Source organism: Microcaecilia unicolor, chromosome 1, assembly GCF_901765095.1.
Source record: "Microcaecilia unicolor chromosome 1, aMicUni1.1, whole genome shotgun sequence".
Lineage (NCBI taxonomy): Eukaryota > Metazoa > Chordata > Amphibia > Gymnophiona > Siphonopidae > Microcaecilia > Microcaecilia unicolor.
In genome coordinates, this window is record NC_044031.1 from 690,476,136 (window position 1) to 690,500,874 (window position 24,739).

The following is a 24,739-nucleotide window of genomic DNA, read 5'->3' on the forward strand; positions in this document are numbered from 1 at the left end:
ATCGAGGGGTTCAGCATCCAAGAAGCATCGGTGCTGGGAGGATCGCTCTCCCTCCATACAGGAGGTGCCAATGCGCCTGTCTCTAGACAGCCAAGATCCATCTCGTACATCGACCCCAGCATTTCTGCAACCTGCACTCCAGCTTTTCCCAGTTTCGGCCCTCAATGAGCACATCTGGGCCTTGCACCCAGAGCTGCTGGATGGCCTTATGCAATGGTGTGCATTGGTGTTGGGGGTGCTTGCACCTACCCTACCTCCTGTTGCGGCCCCGCCTGGCCCTTAGCCTGTGGTGCGGCCTCCGACACTGGCGCAGCTTGCAGCCCTGGTGTCGACTGCTACCCAAGCTGGCACCCCCTGACTTTGGTAGAGGAAGCTTTGCTGATGTCAAGGCAGGAGTCGACTTCTCAACACCACTCTCAAGGACATGTTTTCTCAGCCTCTAGGCAGGTTCGGTCTCGGCAATCTCATAGGGAAATATTGTCCGATACCGAGGAAGAGCGCTCATGGGATTCAGAGGAGGATACCAGATACTTTTCCTCAGATGAGTTTTTCATGGGATTCCCTCTGAATCTTCCCCTCCACTTGAAAGGATACGGTCTCCCACAGATAGCCTTTTATTTCCATCCATTGTAAAGAAAATGGCTGAGGCCAATTCATTTCCTTTGGAAGTGGAGGAGGAGCCCAGGGTCAAGATGCTCAAGGTCCTGGACTACACATCTCCTCCTAAGAAAACTGTGACTGCACCTCTCCACAAGGTACTAAGGAAGTTCTCATCAGGAATTGGCAGTCCCCTCTGTTGGTCCTTGTCATGCCCAAGAAGATTGACACCCAGTATTGGATCCATGATGCATCTGGTTTTGATAGGCCTCAGTTGCCTCACAATTCCATGGTGGAGTCCCCTCTCAAAAGAGCCAGGACTACTAGAGACTATGCCTCGGCACCCCCAGGCAGAGAAGCTAGAACCCTGGATTCTTTTGAGAGGAAGATGCACCAGGCTTCAATGTTAATTTCCCCTATAAAGTCCTACAAGCTCTTCACAAGCGTCTACTTGCAAAACTCAGTTTGATAGCTGTCGGACTTGGTGGATGTTCTCCCTCCAGAGCACGTTGAGCCTTTTTTGCTAGTAGATCAGGCAGCAGAAGGAATGTTGAAAGTTCTTGCTGGGGGATTACCTTTTTGGAGAGAAGGTTGAGGAGGTCGCTGACTAAATCAAGAAGCATTCTGATACAATTTCTTCTCTCTCCCGCTGAACGCCTTCTGCATCCATCTCCTCAGCTGGGAGGGTTTTTGGGAAGTCAAGGAGCGGTTCCTTCTACTATTCTAGGCGTGCTCGTTTTTGTTGACAGCGTGCGCCTAAGGCCTCTGCTGCTTCCCAGTCAAAACAAGGGACGAGTTTTTGACTGGCTCCAGCAGAGCATAGCTGCAGCAACAGTGTCCATCCCAGACGAGTTGCCAGTCAAGGGGAGGCTTGGATTTTTTTTTCACCAAAGGTGGCCTCTTATAACCTTCGACCGGTGTGTTCTTCAAATAGTTCATCTCAGATGTGCCCTCAATTGGCATCTCAAGCCTCCAAATTGCCCACTGAGAGCCCATTCATTCAGCTCTCAGCAAAGGCAAGTACTTGCAGAGGAACTCTCCACCCTTCTAAATGCAGTCAAACCCATTCCACCAGGGTAAGAAGGGCAGGGATTCTATTCTATTCCAGGTACTTGTGCAGAAGAACTCAGAGGGGATGCGTCCCATCCTTGACCTAAGGGCCATGAACAAATTTCTAGTCTGAGAAAAGTTCAGGATGGTTTCTGTGGTCACCCTTCTCCCAGTGATTCAGAGAAACGATTGGCTATGCTCTCTGGATTTAAAGGATGCATATACTCGCATTCCAATACTTCCAGCCTACTGGAAATATCTTCAGTTTTGGCTGGGAACACATCACTTTCATTATCGCATGTTGCCTTTTGGCCTCGCGACAGCTCCCAGTTTCTTCACCAAGTGTCTGGCAGACTGGGAGTCCATATGTTCCTGTATCTCAACGATTGGCTGGTGAAGAGCACCTTAAAGGACTGTACTCTGGAGTCCATGCAGATGACTATTCAGGTGCTCGAGTTACTAGGGTTTGTTTTAATCTACCCCACTCAGCAGGTCACAGTTCGGCAGATGTTGAGGTGGTTGGGCCACACGGCTTCCACATTGTACATTACACCCTTAACACATCTTCACATGAGATCAGTTCAATGAACCCTGGCTTCTCAGTGATATCAAGCCATGGGAAGTCTAGGAGATGTCATCCAAGTGTCCCCGGATCTTGTACGCTCTCTCTAGTACTGGACAATTTGATCCAGTTTGACTCTGGATCTTCCATTCCAAATTCCTCAGCCACAAAAAGTGCTGACGACGGATGCATCTCTCCTGGGCTTGGGGAGCTCATGTAGATGGGCTTCACACCAGAGGCGTAGCCAAGTTTAGATCTCAGGGGGAGCAGACTCTTATAAAATAGGCGCCGGTTGGTGTCAGCTAGACAGCAGTGTCTGTGTTGTTGCTCAAGGGCTGTAGCGGGCACTGATTAATACAGACAGTCTCTGTTGCGTCCTGCCTACAAGGAAACAGTAAGTTACATCAGGAGGCAGGACACAGAAGAGGTCCGTGGACTGGCACAGTAAGTCCCTTTTCTCTTATAAGTATTGCCATACTGGGACAGACCAAAGGTCCATCAAGCCCAGCATTCTGTTTCCAACAGTGGCCAATCTATACATTTTATGCTACTTATTTTAGAAATAAGCAGTGGATTTTCTCAAAGTACATTTTAATAATGATGTATGGAATTTTCCTTTAGGAAGCCATTCAACCCTTTTTTAAACCCCATTAAGCTAACCGCTTTTACTACATACTCTGGCAACAAATTCCAGAGTTTAATTACAAGTTGAATGAAGAAAATATTTTCTCTTCTTCGTTTTAAATTTACTACTTTGTAGCTTCGTTGTGTGCCCCCTAGTCGTAGTATTTTTGGAGAGGGTAAACCAATGATTCCTGTCTACCCATTCTTCTCTACTCATTATTTTATAGACCTCTATCATATCTCCCCTCAGCTGTCTTTTCTCCAAGCTGAAGACCCCTAGCTGCTTTAGCCTTTCCTTATAGTGAAGTCATCCCATCCCCTTTATCATCTTTGTTGCCTTTCTCTATACCTTTTCTATTTCCACTACATCTTTTTTGAGATGCGGTGACCAGAATTGAGATACAAAAGCATTATAATGTCCTCATTTATGTTTTCCATTCCTTTCCAAATAATACCTAGCATTCTGTTTGCTTTCTTAGCTGCCACCACACTCAGAGCAGAGGGTTTTCAGTGTATCAGTAACGATGATGCCTAGATCCCTTTCCCGGGTGATGACGCCTAATGTGAAACCTTGCATTACATAACTATAATTCAGGTTCCTCTTTCCCACATGCATCACGTTGCACTTGCTCACATTAAACGTGATCTGCCATTTAGATGCACAATCTCCCAGTCTCTCAAGGTCCTCTTGTAATTTTTCATAATCCTCTTTCAATTTAACAACTTTGAATAACTTTGTGTCATCAGCAAATTTAATTACCTCACTTGTTACTCTTATCTCTAGATCATTTATAAATATATTAAGCAACAGTCCCAGTACAGACCCCTGGGGAACCCCGCTATCTTTCCTTCTCCATTGAGAATACTGACCATTTAACCCTACTCTGTTTTCTATCTTTTTTTTCCCTTTATGCGGTTGTAGATGGGGTTCACATATAGGGTTGAGTTAATAACACATGTGAACCCCACCATAACAATTCCCAATGAACAAGAAGTCATGCAGTCCATTGCTTTGTCATTAGAAATGCTGATGACTTCATGTTGCGTGGTGCCTTTATAAGGTGAAGCATAAAGTAATTTTGTGCTTCTCTGTCTCCATCCACTGGTTGACGGACCCAACTAACAGGTTCTGGACTAGTCTGGTGATATTAAAGGGAAAGAAATTAGGTGAGATCTAATTTCTTCCTGTTTTTTTTTCTTCTGCAACAGGCTTTTAAAACTACATAGGTAAAAGTTAAATTAAGGTTTTGGAGTATCATGTGGTACAGTCCATTTAAGTGTTTATCATTCAAACTGAAGTGTACTGACAATTTTCTGATCACTGTATCTCAATGTAAGAAGTTGTATCTCATAGAAAGATATTTGACAGCTTTGTTTTTGGGTGCTCTTATTTTTTTTATGCACACATTGTTTCACAGCCAGTATGGATAACTAGATCTGTTGTATTTGATGTGATTTTTTTTTTGTTACATTTGTACCCCACGCTTTCCCACTCATGGCAGGCTCAGTGCGGCTTACATGGGGCAATGGAGGGTTAAGTGACTTGCCCAGAGTCACAAGGAGCTGCCTGTGCCTGAATTGGGAATCGAACTCAGTTCCTCAGTTCCCCAGGACCAAAGTCCACCACCCCAACCACTAGGCCACTCCTCCATTTGCAACACTTGAATGTAATTGCATGTAGGGTTTCAAGAAAATTACACCTAAGTCAAAATTTAAATTTTAAAGAGAAAGTATTAATATAAAAACAAATGTTTAGTTTACATATGATAAATAGGCCTACTTTTGAACGTATTTATTGTTGCAGAGTAGGTTTTACTGAGAAAAGCACCTGGTAAGAAGAGTGTAATGAGTAAAGTTTATTACTAATTTGTTTAGCCATTTATTGCTTGGCATAATGCAAACAATGATGACCAATTTAAAAAGGATTATATAGCTTAATATGTCATATGTTTTTACAGAGGACAATAAATGCATTAGTGGAATTTTTCCAAACAAATAAAGGAATGGATCTTGAACAGTTAACATCTGCTACGTTGATGAAGTTGGAAGAAATCAAAGAGAGAACTGCTACAGGTAAAAAAAGGAAAAAAAATAAAAGGAGAAAATAAAACAAAAGAACTAAATCTATTTTGTTAATCAAATCTACTTCCTAATAAAGGAATAGTGGAGTGCCCAAAGGATCTGTACTGGGACCGGTGGTTGTAGGTTATAAACAGGTTATAATATATGTGGATGTAGAACTCCAAATACTAGATAATAAATTTTTTAGCATGTACTTCCTTGTATGCAGTGACAACTTCCAGAAGGACGGCCATTTTATTTTGGAGTAGCCACTATCATTCTTGTATATGGGTACAGGGATATCTGCAGGATGTGTTTTAATAAGTTGGCTATTTTGTATTTTTTTGCAGGAAGGCTGTTGAAATCTGCCCCTCCCCTTTTTTTCTTTGACCTGACTCTCTCTATCTCTGCTTATCCAGCTTTTTTAGACCCAGGGTTGGGATCTAGCATTACGCTTTCATTTTGCAAGTTCCCAAGGAATTTTATTTAATTTTCAATTTCCATCACCCTCTGCCTCCCAACATACCTATCCTCCAGGTCTGCCTCTGGAATCCTGCAATCGTTGGCCTTCATCTAGCCTCTAGGCGTTATTCTGGAGTAATGATCCTAACTTGTGGGATTATTTTAGAGAAGTGTATTTTGTTCCTATTTTTTTTTTGTTAATTCAAAGTGATTTCATACAATCTCATGGAAGACGTATAAACAATTTTCTGGTGTGTATTGGTATATATATATATAATATAATATTTTTTTCCCACATGAAATGATTCATGCTAGGTTCCCTTGCATAATTCACTTTTGTTCCAGGCTTATAAACTGGTAGGAGACTGAGAAAATTCCCTTTGCTCAGGTGACAGTTCTGGCTGCTGTTTCAGATTCTGTTCAGAACTGCTTGTATTTTAAAATGTTTTTCAGATTTTGTTCTTTAAATGAGTTCATTCAGAAAATAAAAAAAGCAGTAGCTCTGTGGGAGCTTCATGTGACATTTTGGTAAATGTTGAGAATGAGTGGACTTTATCTGCTGCATTTGGTTGCTATTTAAAGACAATATGGGCTTGTGCTAAGTAAGAACTGCTAGATTTGGGACTTATGTACTAATCATTTTTTTATAAGTGCAAACAAAGCAATAATTGTCTTGTAATAAGTTTTTACTGATCAGAAATGTGGACTTAGCCCTTTCTCAATAGCTAATCTAATTAATATACCTTTGCCGTTTAATCCTGTAGCACTACCACTGCAGTTTACAACAAATGTAAATAGTTTCATAAATACAAATACATCTGGTTGAAAAGATACAGATAAGTCACAATTCTTTAGGTTGGTAGCCAATGGACCAGTATAAGTATGTTTTATATGAGAAGTACTGCTGCTGTGATGGTTACCCAGAGTTCTGAAAATTTCATCGGAGCAGCTTAAAGAAATTTAAATGAATAACAGTATAAATTCTATTATTTATGGGTATAGTTAACAATGTGGGCTACTTTTATGTCATAACATGTTTTTTTACCACTAACTTGTGCTGTTTTAGCACATGTCCCATTTTATGCAACGAAACCTAGTTAGTAATAACTAGGGTTAACAGTGAAATAGCATGCCTTAATTTTAGCCCACCTTGATAACTTCCCCCTTAGTTTAGTATAAGACAGAGTGCTCTATTGTTGAAAAACTGGTCTAGGTCTGATACATAAATTGCTATAATCTTGGTTTGTTTTTTTAATTAGGACTTTCACATATAATTGAAACAAGAAAAGTGCTGGACTTGAGGATCAATCTAAAACCCTCATACCTCATGATTCCGCAGTCTGGTTTCTACCATGAGAATTCAGACTTGATAATCTTGGATTTTGGTAGTTTACAGGTATGTTTAAATTTTCACTCTTGTATGTCATTAAAGATTAGAAACAGGGCTTTGAAACTAAAAGACTGCTAGAGTTTAAAAAAAGAAAATTCCATGGGAAGTAATAAGAAAGCAATAGACCCAGGAAAATAGAATAAATAGTATTTAATAAAACAATTTAAAACCCAAATGATAAGAGCTGAAACTTATTTTAAGTTGAAGGACTTTTTTTTTAATTTAAGAAATGTTTAGTTATTTGAGATCTTTTAAAATGTTGTACTTATTTATTTATTTTATTTTATTTATTGCATTTGTATCCCACATGTTCCCACCTATTTGCAGGCTTTGTAAGAATGTGATCTCTAGAGATATCTAGCTTCCAAGTTTTTTTTCTTTGTAATCCACATTATTGGAATTTATTTACGCCTTTTTGAAGGAATTCACTCATGGCAGTGTACAGCAAGAATAAGTCAAACATAAGTGGTAAAGAATTACTGCAGTAAAAATATTCAAACAATACAAAGTATGGCATTGTATGCTACATTACAATGTCAGCACAATACACAATAAACATTTTAATAGCATAGGGTGTAAGCAAAGATGGAACATATAGATAAGATAGAGTAACAGGAGTAAGAAAATAAGGGACTAGTTTAAAGAAAGTTGCTTGAACATTATCTTAGCTAGGGTAGGTGTGGATAAACATGTCCTGCTATGGTATATGCAGCTGGTGTCATTTGCTTCTTCCATTAACGGCCTGGTTGAAGAGCCAAGTTTTCACTTGCTTCCTGAAGTAGAGATAGTCTTATGTTAAGTGAAGCCTTTCATGGAGTGCATTCTAGAGTTTGGGGACTACTCTGGAGAAGGCTTATTGAGGGTGATGTCCTTTGAAGAGGTTGTAATTAGGGAAACTGTTTGGGAGGACTTTAATGACCTTGAAGGTGTGTAGAGGGAGATCCTGTTCTTCAAGTATTCTGGGCCATTTCCTTTAAAGGCCTTGATGGTCAAACAGAAAGTTATGAATTTCACTCTGTATTGTACTGGTAGCCAGTGAAGTTTATGCAAAAATGGTGTGATGTGGTCACATTGCTTACAATCTTCTATTAGTCTTGCTGCAGCATTCTGAATCAATTGGAACTGATGCAAACCCAGCATTCTGAATCAATAGGAACTGATGCAAACCCTTTGTAGTCGGATCAGTGTAGAGTGTATTACAATAATCTAGTCTTGATGTTATCAACTGAGACAAGGCTTGCATTCTCAATATAAGGCGAGAGGCAGCGTAGTTGTTGCAAGTGATAGAAGCTGCTGTTGAAGGTTGCTTGGATTTGGGAGATCAGAATAGGTGTTGAATTGAGCTGTATTCCAAGGTTTCTGACTTGTAATTTGCATGGGAGTTCATTATTCCCAAAAGAAATTTTGTTGTCAGGTATGTCCCTACTTGTGTAGGGACCCATAGAAGCTCTGTTTTTGCTTGGGTTCAGGCAAAGTTTGTTGTTTTTAGTCCTTTCTTGAATTGATGCTAGACAGGTAGTCAGTTTATTCAGGGCTGTGGGTAAGTCAGGTTCTGGGGTATGAGTAACTGCATGTCATCAGTATAGATGTTAAACCAAGTGTCCGTTGACTGAATCAGCTCGGCTAGTGGCTTGAGGTAGACATTAAACAGAATAGGTGACAGTATCGATCCTTGTAGTACCCTACAGGTCAGTGCGCATGGTGGTGAAGAGGTGCTGCCCAACACTATGGGCTGTTGCCTGTCAGATAGATACGATCTGAACCAGGCAAGTACTGTTCCACTGATACCTGTTTCTGCCAGCTGTGCTAGCATAATGTCAAAAGCTGCTGAGAAATCTAGCAGTACTAACACTGAGGCAAATCCCCTGTCTTGGTTTCTGTGAAAATCTAGTAGGGATACAAGGACTGCTTCTGTTCCATAAACAGGTCTGAATCCAGATTCTTATGGATCTAGCCATGGTTCTCTCTTCTAGTCTAGATAGGATTTTAGATAGTGCTGGGGAGGAGTCGGCTGTCTTGGTACATGTGCGTACCAATGACACAGGAAAATGTGGGAGAGAGGTTCTGGAAGCCAAATTTAGACTCTTAGGTAGAAAGCTCAAATCCAGATCCTCTAGGGTAGCATTTTCTGAAATGCTACCTGGTCCACGCCCAGGGCCCAAGAGACAGGCAGAGCTCCGGAGTCTCAATGTGTGGATGAGATGATGGTGCAGGGAGGAGGGTTTTAGATTTGTTAGGAACTGGGCAGCATTCTGGGGAAGGGGAGCCTATTCTGAAAGGATGGGCTCCACTTTAACCAGGGTGGGACCAGGCTGCTGGCATCGACATTTAAAAAGGAGATAGAGCAGCTTTTAAACTAGAAATGGGGGGAAGGCCGACAGTCGCTCAAAAGCGCATGGTTCGGGATAAGGTATCTTTCAAAGATATCACCAAAACTACTATTACTACTTATCATTTCTATAGCGCTACCGGACGTACGCAGCGCTTCACACTTGAACATGGAGAGACAGTCCCTGCTCAATAGAGCTTACAATCTAATTATGACAGGACAAAACAAGGAAGATAGGGTTTCCTGATAGTGAGGTTGCAAAAGAGACCGTAGTAGATCAGGTGTCCCTAAATAAAAATAAAAATCAGACAAAAGATTGCAAATTAGTACTGTCAAGTACTAAGCATGATGTAAATAGGAGCAACAAACACAGTTTGAAATGTCTATATGCGAATGCCAGGAGCCTAAGAAATAAGATGGGAGAGTTAGAATATATTGCACTAAATGAAAAATTAGATATAATAGGCATCTCTGAGACCTGGTGGAAGGAGGCTAACCAGTGGGACACTGTCATATCGGGTAGAAATTATATCGTAGTGATAGGGTGGATCGAATTGGTGGAGGGGTACCATTGTATATTAACGAGAGCCTTGAATCAAATAGATTGAAAATTCTGCAGGAAACAAAACACTTCTTGGAATCACTGTGGATTGAAATTCCATGTGTAAAGGGGAAAAAGATAATGATAGGAGTATACTACCGTCCACCTGGCCAGGATGAACAGACAGATGCAGAAATGTTAAAGGATATTAGGGACGCAAACAAACTGGGCAACACAATAATAATGGGTGATTTCAATTACCACTGAGTTCAAAACACCGGAATAGGTAGAATATATTATCAAACAGTATCTCTTCCTACCACAACTACAAGTAGTTAGCAAGCTACACAGGTCAATTCTGGGCAATACACAAAATGTGGAGAAAAAAAGACATCAGGTGTAACAGACCACCTCTTTGTCAAAGGACAAGCCTTTTGTATAACGAGGGGACCGTATCAATCACGTGTCTTGAAAAAAACTCCACAAATTTACAATTTTTAACTTGCCACTAGCTTGACCATGTACCTTGTCAACACCTGTAAAGGAGATTCAAACAACAAACTCCAAATGCAAAAAAAGAACTTGGAAAGAGTACTTATCTTCACCGGAGAATTATCTTGCCTGATAACTCCAGCTTCATTTTCAACGTACTCCACATCGTATGTATCAAAATCCCGACAGGGTTGCCCTGTTTCGCTAAATACAAGCTGCTTCAGGGGAATTTTTAAGAAATCCAAGTTTAGATGTCTCGCCGTCTCCCTTAATCTCTGGATCAAAACATGGCGGACGGTTTCTTCACTTTCACAATCTGTTTTTATACTCGGCGTCTGACGTCACTCAGAAACGCTCCAATCAAAGAAACGCTTTCCATTCCAGCGCTACATTCAAACCCCCGGGTATGACAGTCTTAAGTTCAAAAATCCATCGTTGTTCTCTTTGGCGTAAAAGCCGTCTAATGTCCCCTCTTCTTTCGGAAACTCTCATCTGTTCTAATACAATACAACGCAACTCTGAAAATCGATGTTGGAATTGTACACAATGTGAGACCATAGGTTCATATGTCTTCTCTGATTGAATGCAATGTCTGTGCTCTATTAATCGGGTTTTTAAAGACCGGGACGTCTGTCCCACATAACATAATGCACAAGGGCACATTATGATATAAATCACATTCGTTGACGTGCAATCTGTTATAGCGTGCAGCTTGTATTTCTTATCAGAAGTGGGGTGCTTAAATTGGTTCGAACTTAACATGATATGACACACTGAACAATGACCACAAGCATCATGAAATCCATCATCAGATCCTGCAAACCTATCTTGGTCCCAGACTTCCGCTGGGCATAAAGTATCATTCAAATTGTTGTTCCGTTGATAGGCGAAAACTACTCTCAGATCCCGGAAACAAGGATGAACCTTCAACATTGCTAAATGCTTTCTGACAATCTTAGATACCTTATCTGTATGAGCATTGTAACGTGTTACAAATGTTAACACCTCTTCAGGTTTCTGGATCTTCGGGCTGGGATGCAACAACCATTCTCTATGATTATTCCTAGCTCTCTTCTTCGCTGTGGATACCAATTTCTTCGGGTAACCTCTGTTAAGCAACTTCAATTCTAGCTGATTAGACTGTTTATGATAATCCATAGTGGAAGAACAAATTCTTCTGTATCTAAGAAATTGAGCAAATGGAATATTCGTTCTACAATGGTGAGGATGCATACTAGCAAATTGTAACGTAGTATTGCGATCCGTGGGTTTGATATATACTGAAGTGGCCATACACTGATGTTCTAAAGAGACCCAAATGTCCAAAAAAAGCAATAGCAGAAGTGCTGTGTTTGGCTTCAAACTTAATTGTATCATGACATGAATTTAGTTCAACAACAAATTGATCCAATTGTTCTACTGTGCCCTTCCAGACCATAAAGATGTCGTCAATATATCTAAGCCAACAGACAGCATGTTCAAACAAGGTGGACGTATAAATCCATCTTGTCTCAAAATATTCCATAAAAAGATTGGCAATGGTGGGAGAGCAAGCAGCACCCATGGAGACCCCTGTTTTCTGAAAATAAAATTTCTTATTCCAGGTAAAATAATTCTTGGTCAAAGTAATACGAATTAAATCAATTATAAAATTCGTTGGTACCATCTGAGGACGAGGTCTAGAGTCCATGATTTGTTGCAATACTAAGATTACTTCTTCTTGAGGTATTGACGTATATAAAGCACAGACGTCTAATGTAACTAATAGAATATTTGTTCTTTCTTGTATCTGTAAGGCTTCCAAAAGAATCAAAAAATGAGAACTATCACGCACATAAGATTTTATCAAAGTCATATGGGGTTGTAAGATCTTATCTATATATTGTGCGGCTCGTTCCAATAAAGAACCCCTGGCTGACACTATAGGACGACCAGGCGGATGTTCTATGTTTTTATGAATTTTCGGTAGTGTATAAAAAACAGGAACCTTGAAAAACCGATAGTTCAAAAATTTATATTCTTTTTCTGTAAGAAAACCTTCTTTTTTACCTCTGTCTGATAATCTTTGAATGAGCTCTTGAACCTCCTCAGAAGGATCTTCATCCATCTCAAGATATGTGTCCCCATTAGCCAACTGACATGCAATCTCCTCCATATACTGTGTTGTGTCCTGCACCACCACTGCCCCTCCTTTGTCTGCCTTCCGAATGGTGATAGTGGAATCTTTTTTTAGTTCATATAGAGCAGCCCTTTCATCCTTGCTCAAATTGAGTTTACATTTGGGTAAATGAGATTCCATCTCCTCCAGTTCTGTCAAAATACACATTTTAAAAGTTGTCAAAACTGCTTCTAAATTGCCCAAAGGGCACCACTTGGAAGGTTCGCTTACCAAAGATCTATCTGGGCTCTCCTCCATTGTATTTGAGGCAAAAAACAATCTGAGATTCAGCTTACGAATGAATTTCTCAAAATCCATACGAAATTGAAAAGGATCATGAAACCCTGTAGGTACAAATGTGAGTCCTCTAGCCAATACTGCTATTTCAATCGATGTTAATATTCGATTAGAAATATTCACCACTGTTGATTGCGTCTCTGGGACCGCGTTTGGGGTCTCTGATTGAAGTTCTGATTTCCTCTGCTTCGCCCCCTCCAGGGCCTGGTTTTGTCTTGCATATTTTTTCTTGTCTCCCCTGGCGGATCATTGGCCGCCTCGTTGCTGCTAGAAGTATCAGATGAAAATTGAAATCTTGTCTGTTTTTTAACATTCATTTCCACTGGTTCTTTCCTCATCCAGGGATAAACATATCCCTCTTTATAATCTTTCTCATCTCTTTGATATTTACGAATTTTTTGAACACGCAGCTCTCTCTGGAATTTATCTAACTTGAATCTAAGATCTTTACATTCCTCTACATAATTCACCGACTCCTCTTGTATCTTCAATGCTTCCTCACATCGAGTTTTCTCAATCACAACCTGTTCTTGTGTTCTCTTTACTAATAATACCATCAGATCCAGAGAACACCTGTTAAGTATCATATTCCATTGCGTGACAAAATTTTCATCTTCCTGAAACATTTTGGGACCCCGCAGCATTCTTAGACCTCTAGGCACAATCTCCTGTTTACAATAATCAGCCAGGGAGGCACTATGTAATTCAAGCCTGATCATAGCCTTGTGCATATTCATGATCTCTAACCAATTGTCATATCCTTGGGTGGTAGCATTATTGGTTAATAGTCCTGGTATATTCAAAATTTCCTCCCTCTGTTCCTGTAAGAAACCCAATCCTGTTTTCCAGTTTTGAGCCATGAATCTTCCAATCTAGTATCACTGAGTTCAAAACACCGGAATAGGTAGAATATATTATCAAACAGTATCTCTTTCTACCACAACTACAAGTAGTTAGCAAGCTACACAGGTCAATTCTGGGCAATACACAAAATGTGGAGAAAAAAAGACATCAGGTGTAACAGACCACCTCTTTGTCAAAGGACAAGCCTTTTGTATAACGAGGGGACCGTATCAATCACGTGTCTTGAAAAAAACTCCACAAATTTACAATTTTTAACTTGCCACTAGCTTGACCATGTACCTTGTCAACACCTGTAAAGGAGATTCAAACAACAAACTCCAAATGCAAAAAAAGAACTTGGAAAGAGTACTTATCTTCACCGGAGAATTATCTTGCCTGATAACTCCAGCTTCACTTTCAACGTACTCCACATCGTATGTATCAAAATCCCGACAGGGTTGCCCTGTTTCGCTAAATACAAGCTGCTTCAGGGGAATTTTTAAGAAATCCAAGTTTAGATGTCTCGCCGTCTCCCTTAATCTCTGGATCAAAACATGGCGGACGGTTTCTTCACTTTCACAATCTGTTTTTATACTCGGCGTCTGACGTCACTCAGAAACGCTCCAATCAAAGAAACGCTTTCCATTCCAGCGCTACATTCAAACCCCCGGGTATGACAGTCTTAAGTTCAAAAATCCATCGTTGTTCTCTTTGGCGTAAAAGCCGTCTAATGTCCCCTCTTCTTTCGGAAACTCTCATCTGTTCTAATACAATACAACGCAACTCTGAAAATCGATGTTGGAATTGTACACAATGTGAGACCATAGGTTCATATGTCTTCTCTGATTGAATGCAATGTCTGTGCTCTATTAATCGTTATACAAAAGGCTTGTCCTTTGACAAAGAGGTGGTCTGTTACACCTGATGTCTTTTTTTCTCCACATTTTGTGTATTGCCCAGAATTGACCTGTGTAGCTTGCTAACTACTTGTAGTTGTGGTAGAAAGAGATACTGTTTGATTTCAATTACCCCAATATTGACTGGGTAAATGTAACATTGGGACACGCTAGGGAGGTAAAATTCCTTGATGACATCAAGGACAGCTTTATGGAGCAGCTGGTACAGGAACCAATGAGAGAAGGAAAAATCCTAGACCTAGTCCTTAGTGGAGCGCATGATCTGATGTGGGAGGTAATGGTGCTGGGGCCGCTTGATAACAGTGATCATAATATGATCGGATTTGATATTAGCTTTGAAGTAAGTATACAAAGGAAATCAAATATGTTAGCGTTTAACTTTAAAAAAGGAGACTATGATAAAATGAGAAGAATGGTGAAAAGAAAACTTAGAGGAGCGACTGCAAGGGTCAAAAATGTACATCAGGCGTGGATGCTGTTCAAAAACACCATCCTGGAAGCCCAGGCCAAATATATTCCGCATATTAAAAAAGGAGAACGGAAGACCAAACGACAGCCGGCATGGTTAAATAGTGAGGTGAAGGAAGCTATTAGAGCTAAAAGAAAATCCTTCAGAAAATGGGAGAAGGAACCAACTGCAAATAATAAGAAACAGCATAAGGAATGCCAAGTCAAATGCAAAGCGCTGATAAGGAAAGCTAAGTGGGACTTCAAAAAAAAGATTGCGTTGGAGGCAAAAACACATAGTAAAATTTTTTTTTTAGGCATATTAAAAGCAGGAAGCCAGCAAAAGAATCGGTTGGACCGCTAGATGACCGAGGAGTAAAAGGGGCAATCAGGGAAGACAAAGTCGTAGCAGAGAGATTAAATGAATTCTTTGCTTCAGTCTTCACCGAGGAAGATTTGGGTGGGATACTGGTGCTGGAAATGGTATTCGAAGCTGACGAGTCGGAGAAACGTAATGAATTCTCTGTAAACCTGGAGGATGTAATGGGTCAGTTCTACAATGAAGAGTAGCAAATCTCTTGGACCGGATGGTATTCATCCCAGAGTACTGATAGAACTGAAAAATGAGCTTGCGGAGCTATAAGAAAAATGTAATCTATCCTTAAAATTGAGCGTGGTACCGGAAGATTGGAGGGTGGCCAATGTAACGCCGATTTTTTAAAAAGGTTTCAGAGGAGATCCGGGAAATTATAGACCGGTGAGTCTGATGTCGGTGCCGGGCAAAATGGTAGAGACTATTATTAAGAAGAAAATTACAGAGCATATTCAAAAGCATGGATTAATGAGACAAAGTCAACATGGATTTAGTGAAGGGAAATCTTGCCTCACCAATCTACTACATTTCTTTGAAGGGGTGAACAAACATGTGGATAAAGGGGAGCCGGTTGATATTGTGTATCTGGATTTTCAGAAGGCGTTTGACAAAGTACCTTATGAAAGACTCCAGAGGAAATTGGAGAGTCATGGGATAGGAGGTAGTGTTCTATTGTGGATTAAAAACTGGTTAAAAGATAGAAAACAGAGAGTAGGGTTAAATGGACAGTATTCTCAATGGAGAAGGGTAGTTAGTGGGGTTCCCCAGGGCTCTGTGGTGGGGACCGTTGCTTTTTAACATATTTATAAATGACCTAGAGATGGGAGTAACTAGTGAGGTAATTAAATTTGCTGATGACACGAAGTTATTAAAAGTCGTTAAATCGCGGGAGGATTGTGAAAAATTACAAGAGGACCTTATGAGACTGGGAGACTGGGCGTCTAAATGGCAGATGACCTTTAATGTGAGCAAGTGCAAAGTGATGCATGTAGGAAAGATGAACCCGAATTATAGCTACGTCATGTAAGGTTCCACGTTAGGAGCCACAGACCAAGAAAGGGATCTAGGTGTTGTCGTTGATGATATGTTGAAACCTTCTGCTCAGTGTGCTGCTGTGGCTAAGAAAGCAAATAGAATGTTAGGTATTATTAGGAAAGGAATGGAAAACAAAAATGAGGATGTTATAATGCCTTTGTATCGCTCCATGGTGCGACCGCACCTCGAATATTGTGTTCCATTCTGGTCGCTGCATCTCAAAAAAGATGTAGTGGAATTAGAAAACGTGCAGAGAGGGGCGACAAAAATGATAAAGGGGATGGGACGACTTCCCTATGAGGAAAGGCTAGGGCTCTTCAGCTTGGAGAAAAGGCGGCTGAGAGGAGATATGATAGAGGTCTATAAAATAATGAGTGGAGTTATGGGTAGATGTGAAGCATCTGTTCACACTTTCCAAAAATACTAGGACTAGGGGGCATGCGATGAAGCAACAATGTAGTAAATTTAAAACGAATCGAAGAAAATGTTTTCTTCACTCAACGTGTAATTAAACTCTGGAATTTGTTGCCAGAGAATGTGGTAAAGGCACAGAGTTTAAAAAAGTTTTAGACACTAGAGGACATGAAATGAGATTGAAGGGGGGCAGACTCAAGAAAAATGTCAGGAAGTATTTCTTCACGGAGAGATTATGGATGCTTGGAATGCCCTCCCGCGGGAGGTGGTGGAAATGAAAACGGTAACGGAATTCAAACATGCGTGGGATAAACATAAAGGAATCCTGTTCAGAAGGAATGGATCCTCAGGAGCTTAGCCAAGATTGGGTGGCAGAGCCATGGTGGGAGGCGGGGCTGGTGGTTGGGAGGCAGGAATAGTGCTGGGCAGACTTATATGGTCTATGCCAGAGCCGGTGGTGGGAGGCGGGACTGGTGGTTGGGAGGCGGGGATAGTGCTGGGTAGAGAGATGCGGTCTGTGCCGGGGCTGGTGGTTGGGAGGTGGAGATAATGCTGGGCAGACTTATACGGTCTGTGCCAGAGCTGGTGGTGGGAGGCGGGGCTGGTGGTTGGGAGGCGGGGATAGTGCTGGGCAGACTTATATGATCTGTGCCCTGAAGAGGACAGGTACAAATCAAGGTAGGGTATACACAAAAAGTAGCATATATGAGTTTATCTTGTTGGGCAGACTGGATGGACCGTGCAGGTCTTTTTCTGCCGTCATCTACTATGTTACTATGACAGCTTCCTAAAGGAAAAGTCCATAGACCGTTATTAAATGAACTTGGGGGAAATCCACTATTTCTGGGATAAGCAGTATAAAATGTTTTGTACATTTTTGGGATCTTGCCAGGTATTTGTGACTTGTATTGGCCACTGTTGGAAACAGGATGCTGGGCTCGGTGGACCTTTGGTCTTTCCCAGTATGGTAATACTTATGTAAATACAAATTAGTAGCCAGAAGAGAAGGAGTCCAAAGGAAGACAAGACAAACGGTGGTGGTGGTGGTGGTGGGGCGGGGGGTATCGCACAGAGGGCCTTCAGAATTGAGTTGGTGTGAAATTGTTTCTTTATTAAGGGACCCGATACAGCCCGTGTTTTGGCAAGATGCCTGCGTCAGGGAGTCTGTATGGTATTCCTATCTCTCCTGATGCAGTATGATATGCCAAAAATCATCTATTTAAAAGAACTGAAAAATGACATACTGCAATCAAGAGCACATAAGCATTAGATATCTAAAAATCCTTAGACTATGCATCATCAGGTGCTGTCAGCTGTGGCACATAGATATCAGCACGCCAGATACAGATAGTTAACTACCTCCATGGCATAAATGCACAAGAGGTGAGCCTCTTTCAATTGATGATAAGTTCTGGAATGAGGGTGCACAGGATGAAGGTGAAAGGGGATAGACTCAGTAGTAGTCTTAAGGAAATGCTTCTTTACAGATATGGTGGTGGATGCATGGAATGGTCTCCCAGTGGAAGTGATAGGTACAAAAAGTGTATTTTGTTCAAGAAAGCATTTTACAAGTATGTAGGATCTCTAAGGGAGAGGAGGAGATAATGGATGGTATGGGTAGGTAGACTTGATTCGACATATGCTCTTTATCTGCCATCATTTTCTAAGGCCTCAGTGAACAATAGTCTTGAGTCCATTCCTGAATCTCAATTTATTTAATTCTTCTCCAAGTTGCTGTGATAAATTATTCCATAGAATCAGGTCGTGCACTGAAAAGACCCTAGCTCAAGTCGTCCCCAACCTCACCTCAGAAGAAATGTTTTCCATAGTGTTTTACATTGCTAAGAGTTACCCATATAAGAGCTGCTACTTAATGAAAAAAAAAAAGAAGCTCTAATCCACTCAGGACTTGATGCTGACTGCAGAAGTGATTTTAAATATTGGACCCAAGATTCATTGTTTGCAGAAAACAGAAAATGTATTTAATATGCTAAATGCGGTTTACTAAGGAGTTGCGGGTTAATGCACTCTTTGCTGATGCTGATCAAATTTTGGTGCTGTGGCCTGGTAAAATTTCATGATGTGAATTATATATTTTTTTGTCTTCCCAGCTAGAATTTTCTTAAGAAAAAAAAAAGCCTGTTGGAGGGTAGGCTAATAAGGACATCAGTGAGCATATGTTAAATGTAGTTTAAATTTTAGGCTGTTCAGGTTAAACCCTGAAAACAGCTGAGATCGGTACAAAGTTATAGTCTGTGTTAACAATCACAGTTGTAATGACATTAAATGAAAATAAATTTTAAAAAATGTTAGGCTGTTAAATTTTGAATGGGGATTTAACATTTCTTTAAGAATCTGTTCCATATTGTATTTTTTTGTAATGCTAGATGATTGCTCTTTTCCTTTCCTCTTTGCTTTTTTGTTTTTAAATTTGCCTTTAAAGGGAAAAGGGTTGGGATTTGATATACTGCCTTTCTAAGATTACAGTCAAAGCAGTTTACATATTTATATACGAGTATTTATTTTGTACCTTAGGCAATGGAGAGTTAAGTGACTGATTGAATCTTGTATAAGTGACTTGGAGGCATATTTTCAAAGCACTTAGCCTTTCAAAGTTCCATAGAAACCTATGGAACTTTGGAAGGCTAAGTGCTTTGAAAATATGCCTCCTAGTGTTTAGAGAACCTGTCTTTGACAGTGGTGCCCGGTTCAATTCCCACTGCTGCTCCTTGTGATCTCGGGCAAGTCACTTAACTCTTCATTGCCTGAGGTACAAACTTATATTCTCGGAGGACAAGCAGGCTGCTTGTTCTCACATGTGTGTTGACGTCTGCGTCGTCCCAGGAATCGGCATTTTGCAAGCAAAATATAAATTTTTTTTGCCAGAGTTCTGGTGCACGCGCACCGTGCATGCGCGGACTGATTTCCTGTCTGTCGTGTGAACGCGTTCCCTCAGATTTTCTTTTTCCGTCTTGAGGTTAAGTAGGTTTTGATCTCCGCTCCTTTCAGGCTCAGGAAAAAAGTTTTCAAATTTTTTTCGCTATTTATTGCTAATTATTTCTTTATTTACTTACAATTGTTAGTTTAAAAAAACAGGTCCTTTTCAAGTTTCCTTTGTTTTTCGACGCTGCCGGCTTAGGCCGCATGGTCAGGTTATCCCCTTTCTTTTTTGTGCCCTTTTTTCGGTTTACAGGCACAATCGCATCTTTTGATTTCGCCGAAGCTGTTTTTCATTCCATGTCATTGAAGACACCCAGCGGCTTCTAACGTTGTACTCGGTGTAACCGGACCATCTCAGGTACCCACGCCTGGTGTATCCAGTGCCTTGGACCTGACCGCAGCCCAGCCGCTTGTACTCTGTGACTTCGTATGAAGAAACGGACCCAAGCGTCTCGAGAAGCCCAATGAGAAAAGCTTTTTGGGGCTCAGTCCGGTCCTTTTACATCGGTACCGAGGTCGGCGGCATCGACATCGATGGAAGCATCGATGTCTGGAGCAGAGGTAATGGCTGCTGAAAGACCAATTCGCGCTGGGAGCAGTGAGGCATCGAGTGGGTCTCCACCTGCCTCAAGGCCCCCTGTTATGCAGGCCCCCCGGGACCGACCTTCATCGGACCTGGCCCTGAGGAGACGTGAGGATTCCAAGTCCTCTTCATTGGTACCGAGGAGTCTCGATGACGGGCGTGGAGCGAAGGCGAAGAAGCACCGTCAGTTCTCCTTCGACACATGGTGTCGAGGGAATCAGCACCCAAGAGGCGTTGGCGCCGAGAGGATCGCTCCCCCTCTTTTCAGGAGGTGCCGAAGCGTCGGTCTTCTGGCAGCCCGGTACCTGCTCCTGAGCATCGACAGATTCTGCCACCAGCTCCTTTACCGACCCCGCAGCCTTGTCTGACGACAGCTCTCATCGAGTGCATCAGGGCTCTGCTTCCAGAGCTTCTGGAAGGATTGCTGTTCCAGTCTGCTTCGGTGTTGGGGGTGCTTGCACCTTCCGTGCTGTCTGCTGCAGCGGCATCTGGCCCTTCGCCTGTGGTAAGGTCCCCAAACTTGGTGCTGCCTGTGGCATCGGTGTCTGCTGCCACCCAGGTCGACTCTCCTTCGATGTTGGTGGAGGAAGATTCACTGCAGTCCAGGCGGGCGTCGACTTCTCGGCACCGCCATCGAGGACGTCGCTTCTCGGCGTCGAAGCAGGCTCAGTTTCGGACTGCTCTGAGGGATGTCTTGTCCGATACTGATGATTGAGCGTTCGTGGGAGGAAGAGGAAGATCCCAGGTACTTTTCTTCTGATGAGTCCTATGGGGATTCCCTCTGAACCATCAGAAAGGAGACTTTCTCCTCCGGAGATTCTATCCTTTAACTTCTTTGTCTGGGAAATGTTTGCGGCTATTCCTTTCCCTATGGAGGTTGAGGAGGAGCCCAGTTCTGTGATGCTCGAGGTCCTGGATTATCCTTCTTTGCCTAGAGAGGCTGCAACGGCTCCTTTGCATAATGAAGGAAGTCATGAGAAACTGGTAGTTCCCTCTGTCTAATCCCGTGATCCCGAAAACAACTGACTTCCAATATCGGATCCACGGTGAACCTGATTTGATGAGGTCTCGGCTACCTCACAATTCCATGGTGGTGGACTCCGCCCTCAAAAGAGCCAAGAGCACTAGGGACTATGCCTCGGCGCCCCCAGGCAGGGAATCTAGAACCTTGGACTCTTTTGGGAGGAAGACATATCAGGCCGCTATGCTCACTGCCAAGATCCAGACTTACCAGCTCTTCACGAGCGTCCACTTGCGGAACTCAGTGAGGCAACTGTCCAGCTTGGTTGATGCACTCCCTCCGGAGCAGACTGAGCCTTTTCGGCAGGTGGTCAGGCAGCAGAAGGAGTGTCAAATTCCTGGCCAGGGGTACGTTCAATACTTTTGACGTAGCATCACTGCCCAAGGTATAGTGATGTGCAGACTCTCATGGCTGCGTGTCTCTGACCTGGATCATTCGGTCTAGCAGCGGATGGCGGATGTTCCTTGCCAGGGGGATAACTTTTTGGTGGGAAAGTAGAGGATCTAGTTGACAAGCTCAAGAAGCACAATGATGCTATGGATTCTCTCTCCCGCCGGGCGTCTTCTGGTACCACCTCCTTATCTAGGAGGTTTTTTGGAGAGAAGAGCAGTGCTCCCTATTTCTATGCTAGGCGTAGGTACACTCCTACTTTTCAGCAGCCTGCCCAGGCTCAGTCCCAGTGTGCTTGTTCTCGTCAACAGCATGAGCTTAAGGCCACTGCAGCTCCCAAGCAAAACCAATTACGGGATTTTGACTGGCTCCAGTTCAGCATAGCCTCAGTAAACGTGTCCATACTGGACGACTTGCCGGTTGGGGGAGGTTGGTTGTTTTTTCACCAAAGGTGGCCTCTTATAACCTCCGACCGGTGGGTTCTTCAAATAGTCCAGTTAGGATACACCCTCAATCTGGAATCCAAGCCTCCAAATTGCCCACCTGGAGCTCAGTCCTACAGCTCCCAGCACAAGCAGGTACTTGCAGAGGAACTCTCCGCCCTTCTGAAGGCCCAAGCGGTCGAACCCGTTCCGCCAGGGCTGGGATTCTATTCCAGGTACTTCCTTGTGCAAAAGAAAATGGGGGATTCGTTCCATTCTAGACCTAAGGGCCCTGAAGAAATTTCTTATCCGAGAAAAGTTCAGGATGGTTTCCTTAGACACCCTTCTTCCCATGATTCATGAAAATGATTGGCTATGCTCTCTGGACTTAAAGGATGCTTACACACACATCTCGATACTTCCAGCTCACAGGAAGTATTTTCGATTTCAGCTGGGAACACAGCACTTTCAGTACCGTGTACTTCCTTTTGGCCTGGCATCTGCGCCCAGAGTGTTTACAAAATGCCTAGCTGTAGTCGCAGCGTCTCTACGCAGACTGGGAGAGCATGTGTTTCGTTATCTTGATGATTGGCTGGTGAAGAGCATCGCGAAGGAAGGTGCTCTGGAGTCCATGCGAATAACTATTCAGGTGCTAGAGCTACTGGGGTTCGTCATAAATTATCCCAAGTCCCATCTCACTCCAGTCCAAAAATTGGAATTAATTGGAGCTCTGCTGAACACTCAGACAGCTCAAGCTTATCTCCCCGAGGCAAGGGCGGACAGCCTTCTGTCCCTGGTGTCCATGGTTCGAGCGTCTCAGCAGGTCACGGCTCGGCAGATGTTGAGACTTCTGGGGCACATGGCCTCCACAGTTCATGTAATGCCCAAGGCACGTCTACATATGAGATCAGCTCAATGGACTTTCGGAATTCTGTTCCGTGGTGGATGATTTGATCCAATTTGGGGCGACCATTCCAAGTTCCTCAGCCATGAAAAGTGCTGACGATGGATGCATCTCTCCTGGGGTGGGGAGCTCATGTAGATGGGATCCACACTCAGGGAGCCTGGTCCTTTCAGGAAAAGGTCTGCAGATAAATCTCCTGGAATTAAGAGCGATCTGGAACGCTCTAAAGGCTTTCAGAGATCGGCTGTCCAACCGAGCAATCTTAATTCAGACAGACAATCAGGTTGCCATATTTTATACCAACAAGCAGGGGGGCGCTGGATCTCGCCCTCTGTTTCAGGAAGCTGTCCAGATGTGGCTTTGGGTTCGCCGTCACAGCATGTTTCTCCAAGCCACTTATCTGGCAGGCGTAAAACAACAGTCTGGCCGACAGGTTGAGCAGGATAATGCAACCTCACAAGTGGTCACTGAACATGGGCGTAGTCCACAAGATCTTCCGAGCATGGGGCACCCCCTCGGTGAATCTTTTTTGCCACTCAGATCAATCACAAGGTCCCTCAGTTCTGTTCCAGGCCCACGACAGACTAGTCAGGTGCCTTTCTCCTATATTGGGGGACAGGCCTTTTGTATGCGTATCCTCCCATACCTCTAGTAGGGAAGACTTTAGTGAAACTCAAGCAAGACCAAGGAACAATGATCCTGATTGCACCTTTCTGGCCGCGTCAGATTTGGTTCCCTCTTCTTCTGGAGTTTTCCTCCGAAGAACCGTGGATATTGGAGTGTTTTCCAACCGTTGTCTCTCAGAACAAGGGGTCGCTTCTGCATCCAAACCTCCAGTCTCTGGCTCTCACAGCCTGGATGTTGAGAGCTTAGAATTCGCCTCCTTGGGTCTTTCAGAGGGTGTCTCCCGAGTCTTGCTTACTTCCAGAAAAGATTTCACAAAGAGGTGTTACTCTTTCAAATGGAGGAAGATTGCCGTCTGGTGTGACAGCAAGGCCCTAAATCGTCTTTCTTGTCCTACACAGACCCTGCTTGAATACCTTCTACATTTGTCAGAGTCTGGTCTCAAGACCAACTCCGTAAGAGTTCACCTTAGTGCGATTAGTGTGTATCGCCGTGTAGAGGGTAAGCCTATCTCTGGACAGCCTTTAGTTGTTCGCTTCATGACAGATTTGCTTTGGTCAAAACCCCATGTCAGACCTCCACCAGTGTCATAGGATCTCAACGTAGTTCTCCCCAGCTGATGAAAGCTCCTTTTGAGCCACTGAACTCCTGCCATCTGAACTACTTGACCTGGAAGGTCATTTTCTTGATGGCTGTTACTTCAGCTTGTAGGGTCAGTGAGCTACAGGCTTTAGCAGTGCATGCATCTTATATTATGTTTCATCACAACAGAGTTGTCCTCCGCACGCACCCTAAGTTCCTGCCAAAGGTGGTGTCGGGGTTCCATCTGAACCAGTCAATTGTCTTGTCAACTTTTTTTCCCCATCCTCATACCCGCCCTGGCGAAAGCAGTTTGCATACCTTGGACTGCAAGAGAACGTTGGCCTTTTACGTGGAGTGGACAAAGCTCTTTAGATAGTCCGCCCAGTTGTTTGTTTCTTTCGATCCCAACAGGAGGGGAGTCGCCATCGGATAACGCACAATCTCAAATTGGGTAGCAGATTGCATTTCCTTCACTTATGCCCAAGCTGGGCTGACTCTGGAGGGCCATGTCACGGCTTATAATGTAAGAGCCATGGCTGCGTCAGTGGTTCACTTTGTCAGCCTTCATTGAAGAGATGTGCAAGGCTGCAACGTGATCATCAGTCCTCACATTCACATCTCATTACTGCCTTCAGCAGGATACCCGACGCGACAGCGGTTTGGGCATTCGGTGCTGCAGAA

At 42.9% G+C, this 24,739-nt stretch overlaps 1 protein-coding gene across 1 annotated transcript in view; it reads left to right on the forward strand.

Moving 5' to 3' along the window:
• Positions 1–24,739, forward strand: part of VPS13C (vacuolar protein sorting 13 homolog C) — a 992,635-nt gene that overhangs the window by 219,976 nt on the left and 747,920 nt on the right. The window contains exons 19-20 of the mRNA XM_030188422.1: positions 4,792–4,906; positions 6,616–6,752. Of these exons, the coding sequence (XP_030044282.1) occupies positions 4,792–4,906; positions 6,616–6,752 (252 nt within the window). The remainder of the gene's footprint in view (positions 1–4,791; positions 4,907–6,615; positions 6,753–24,739) is intronic.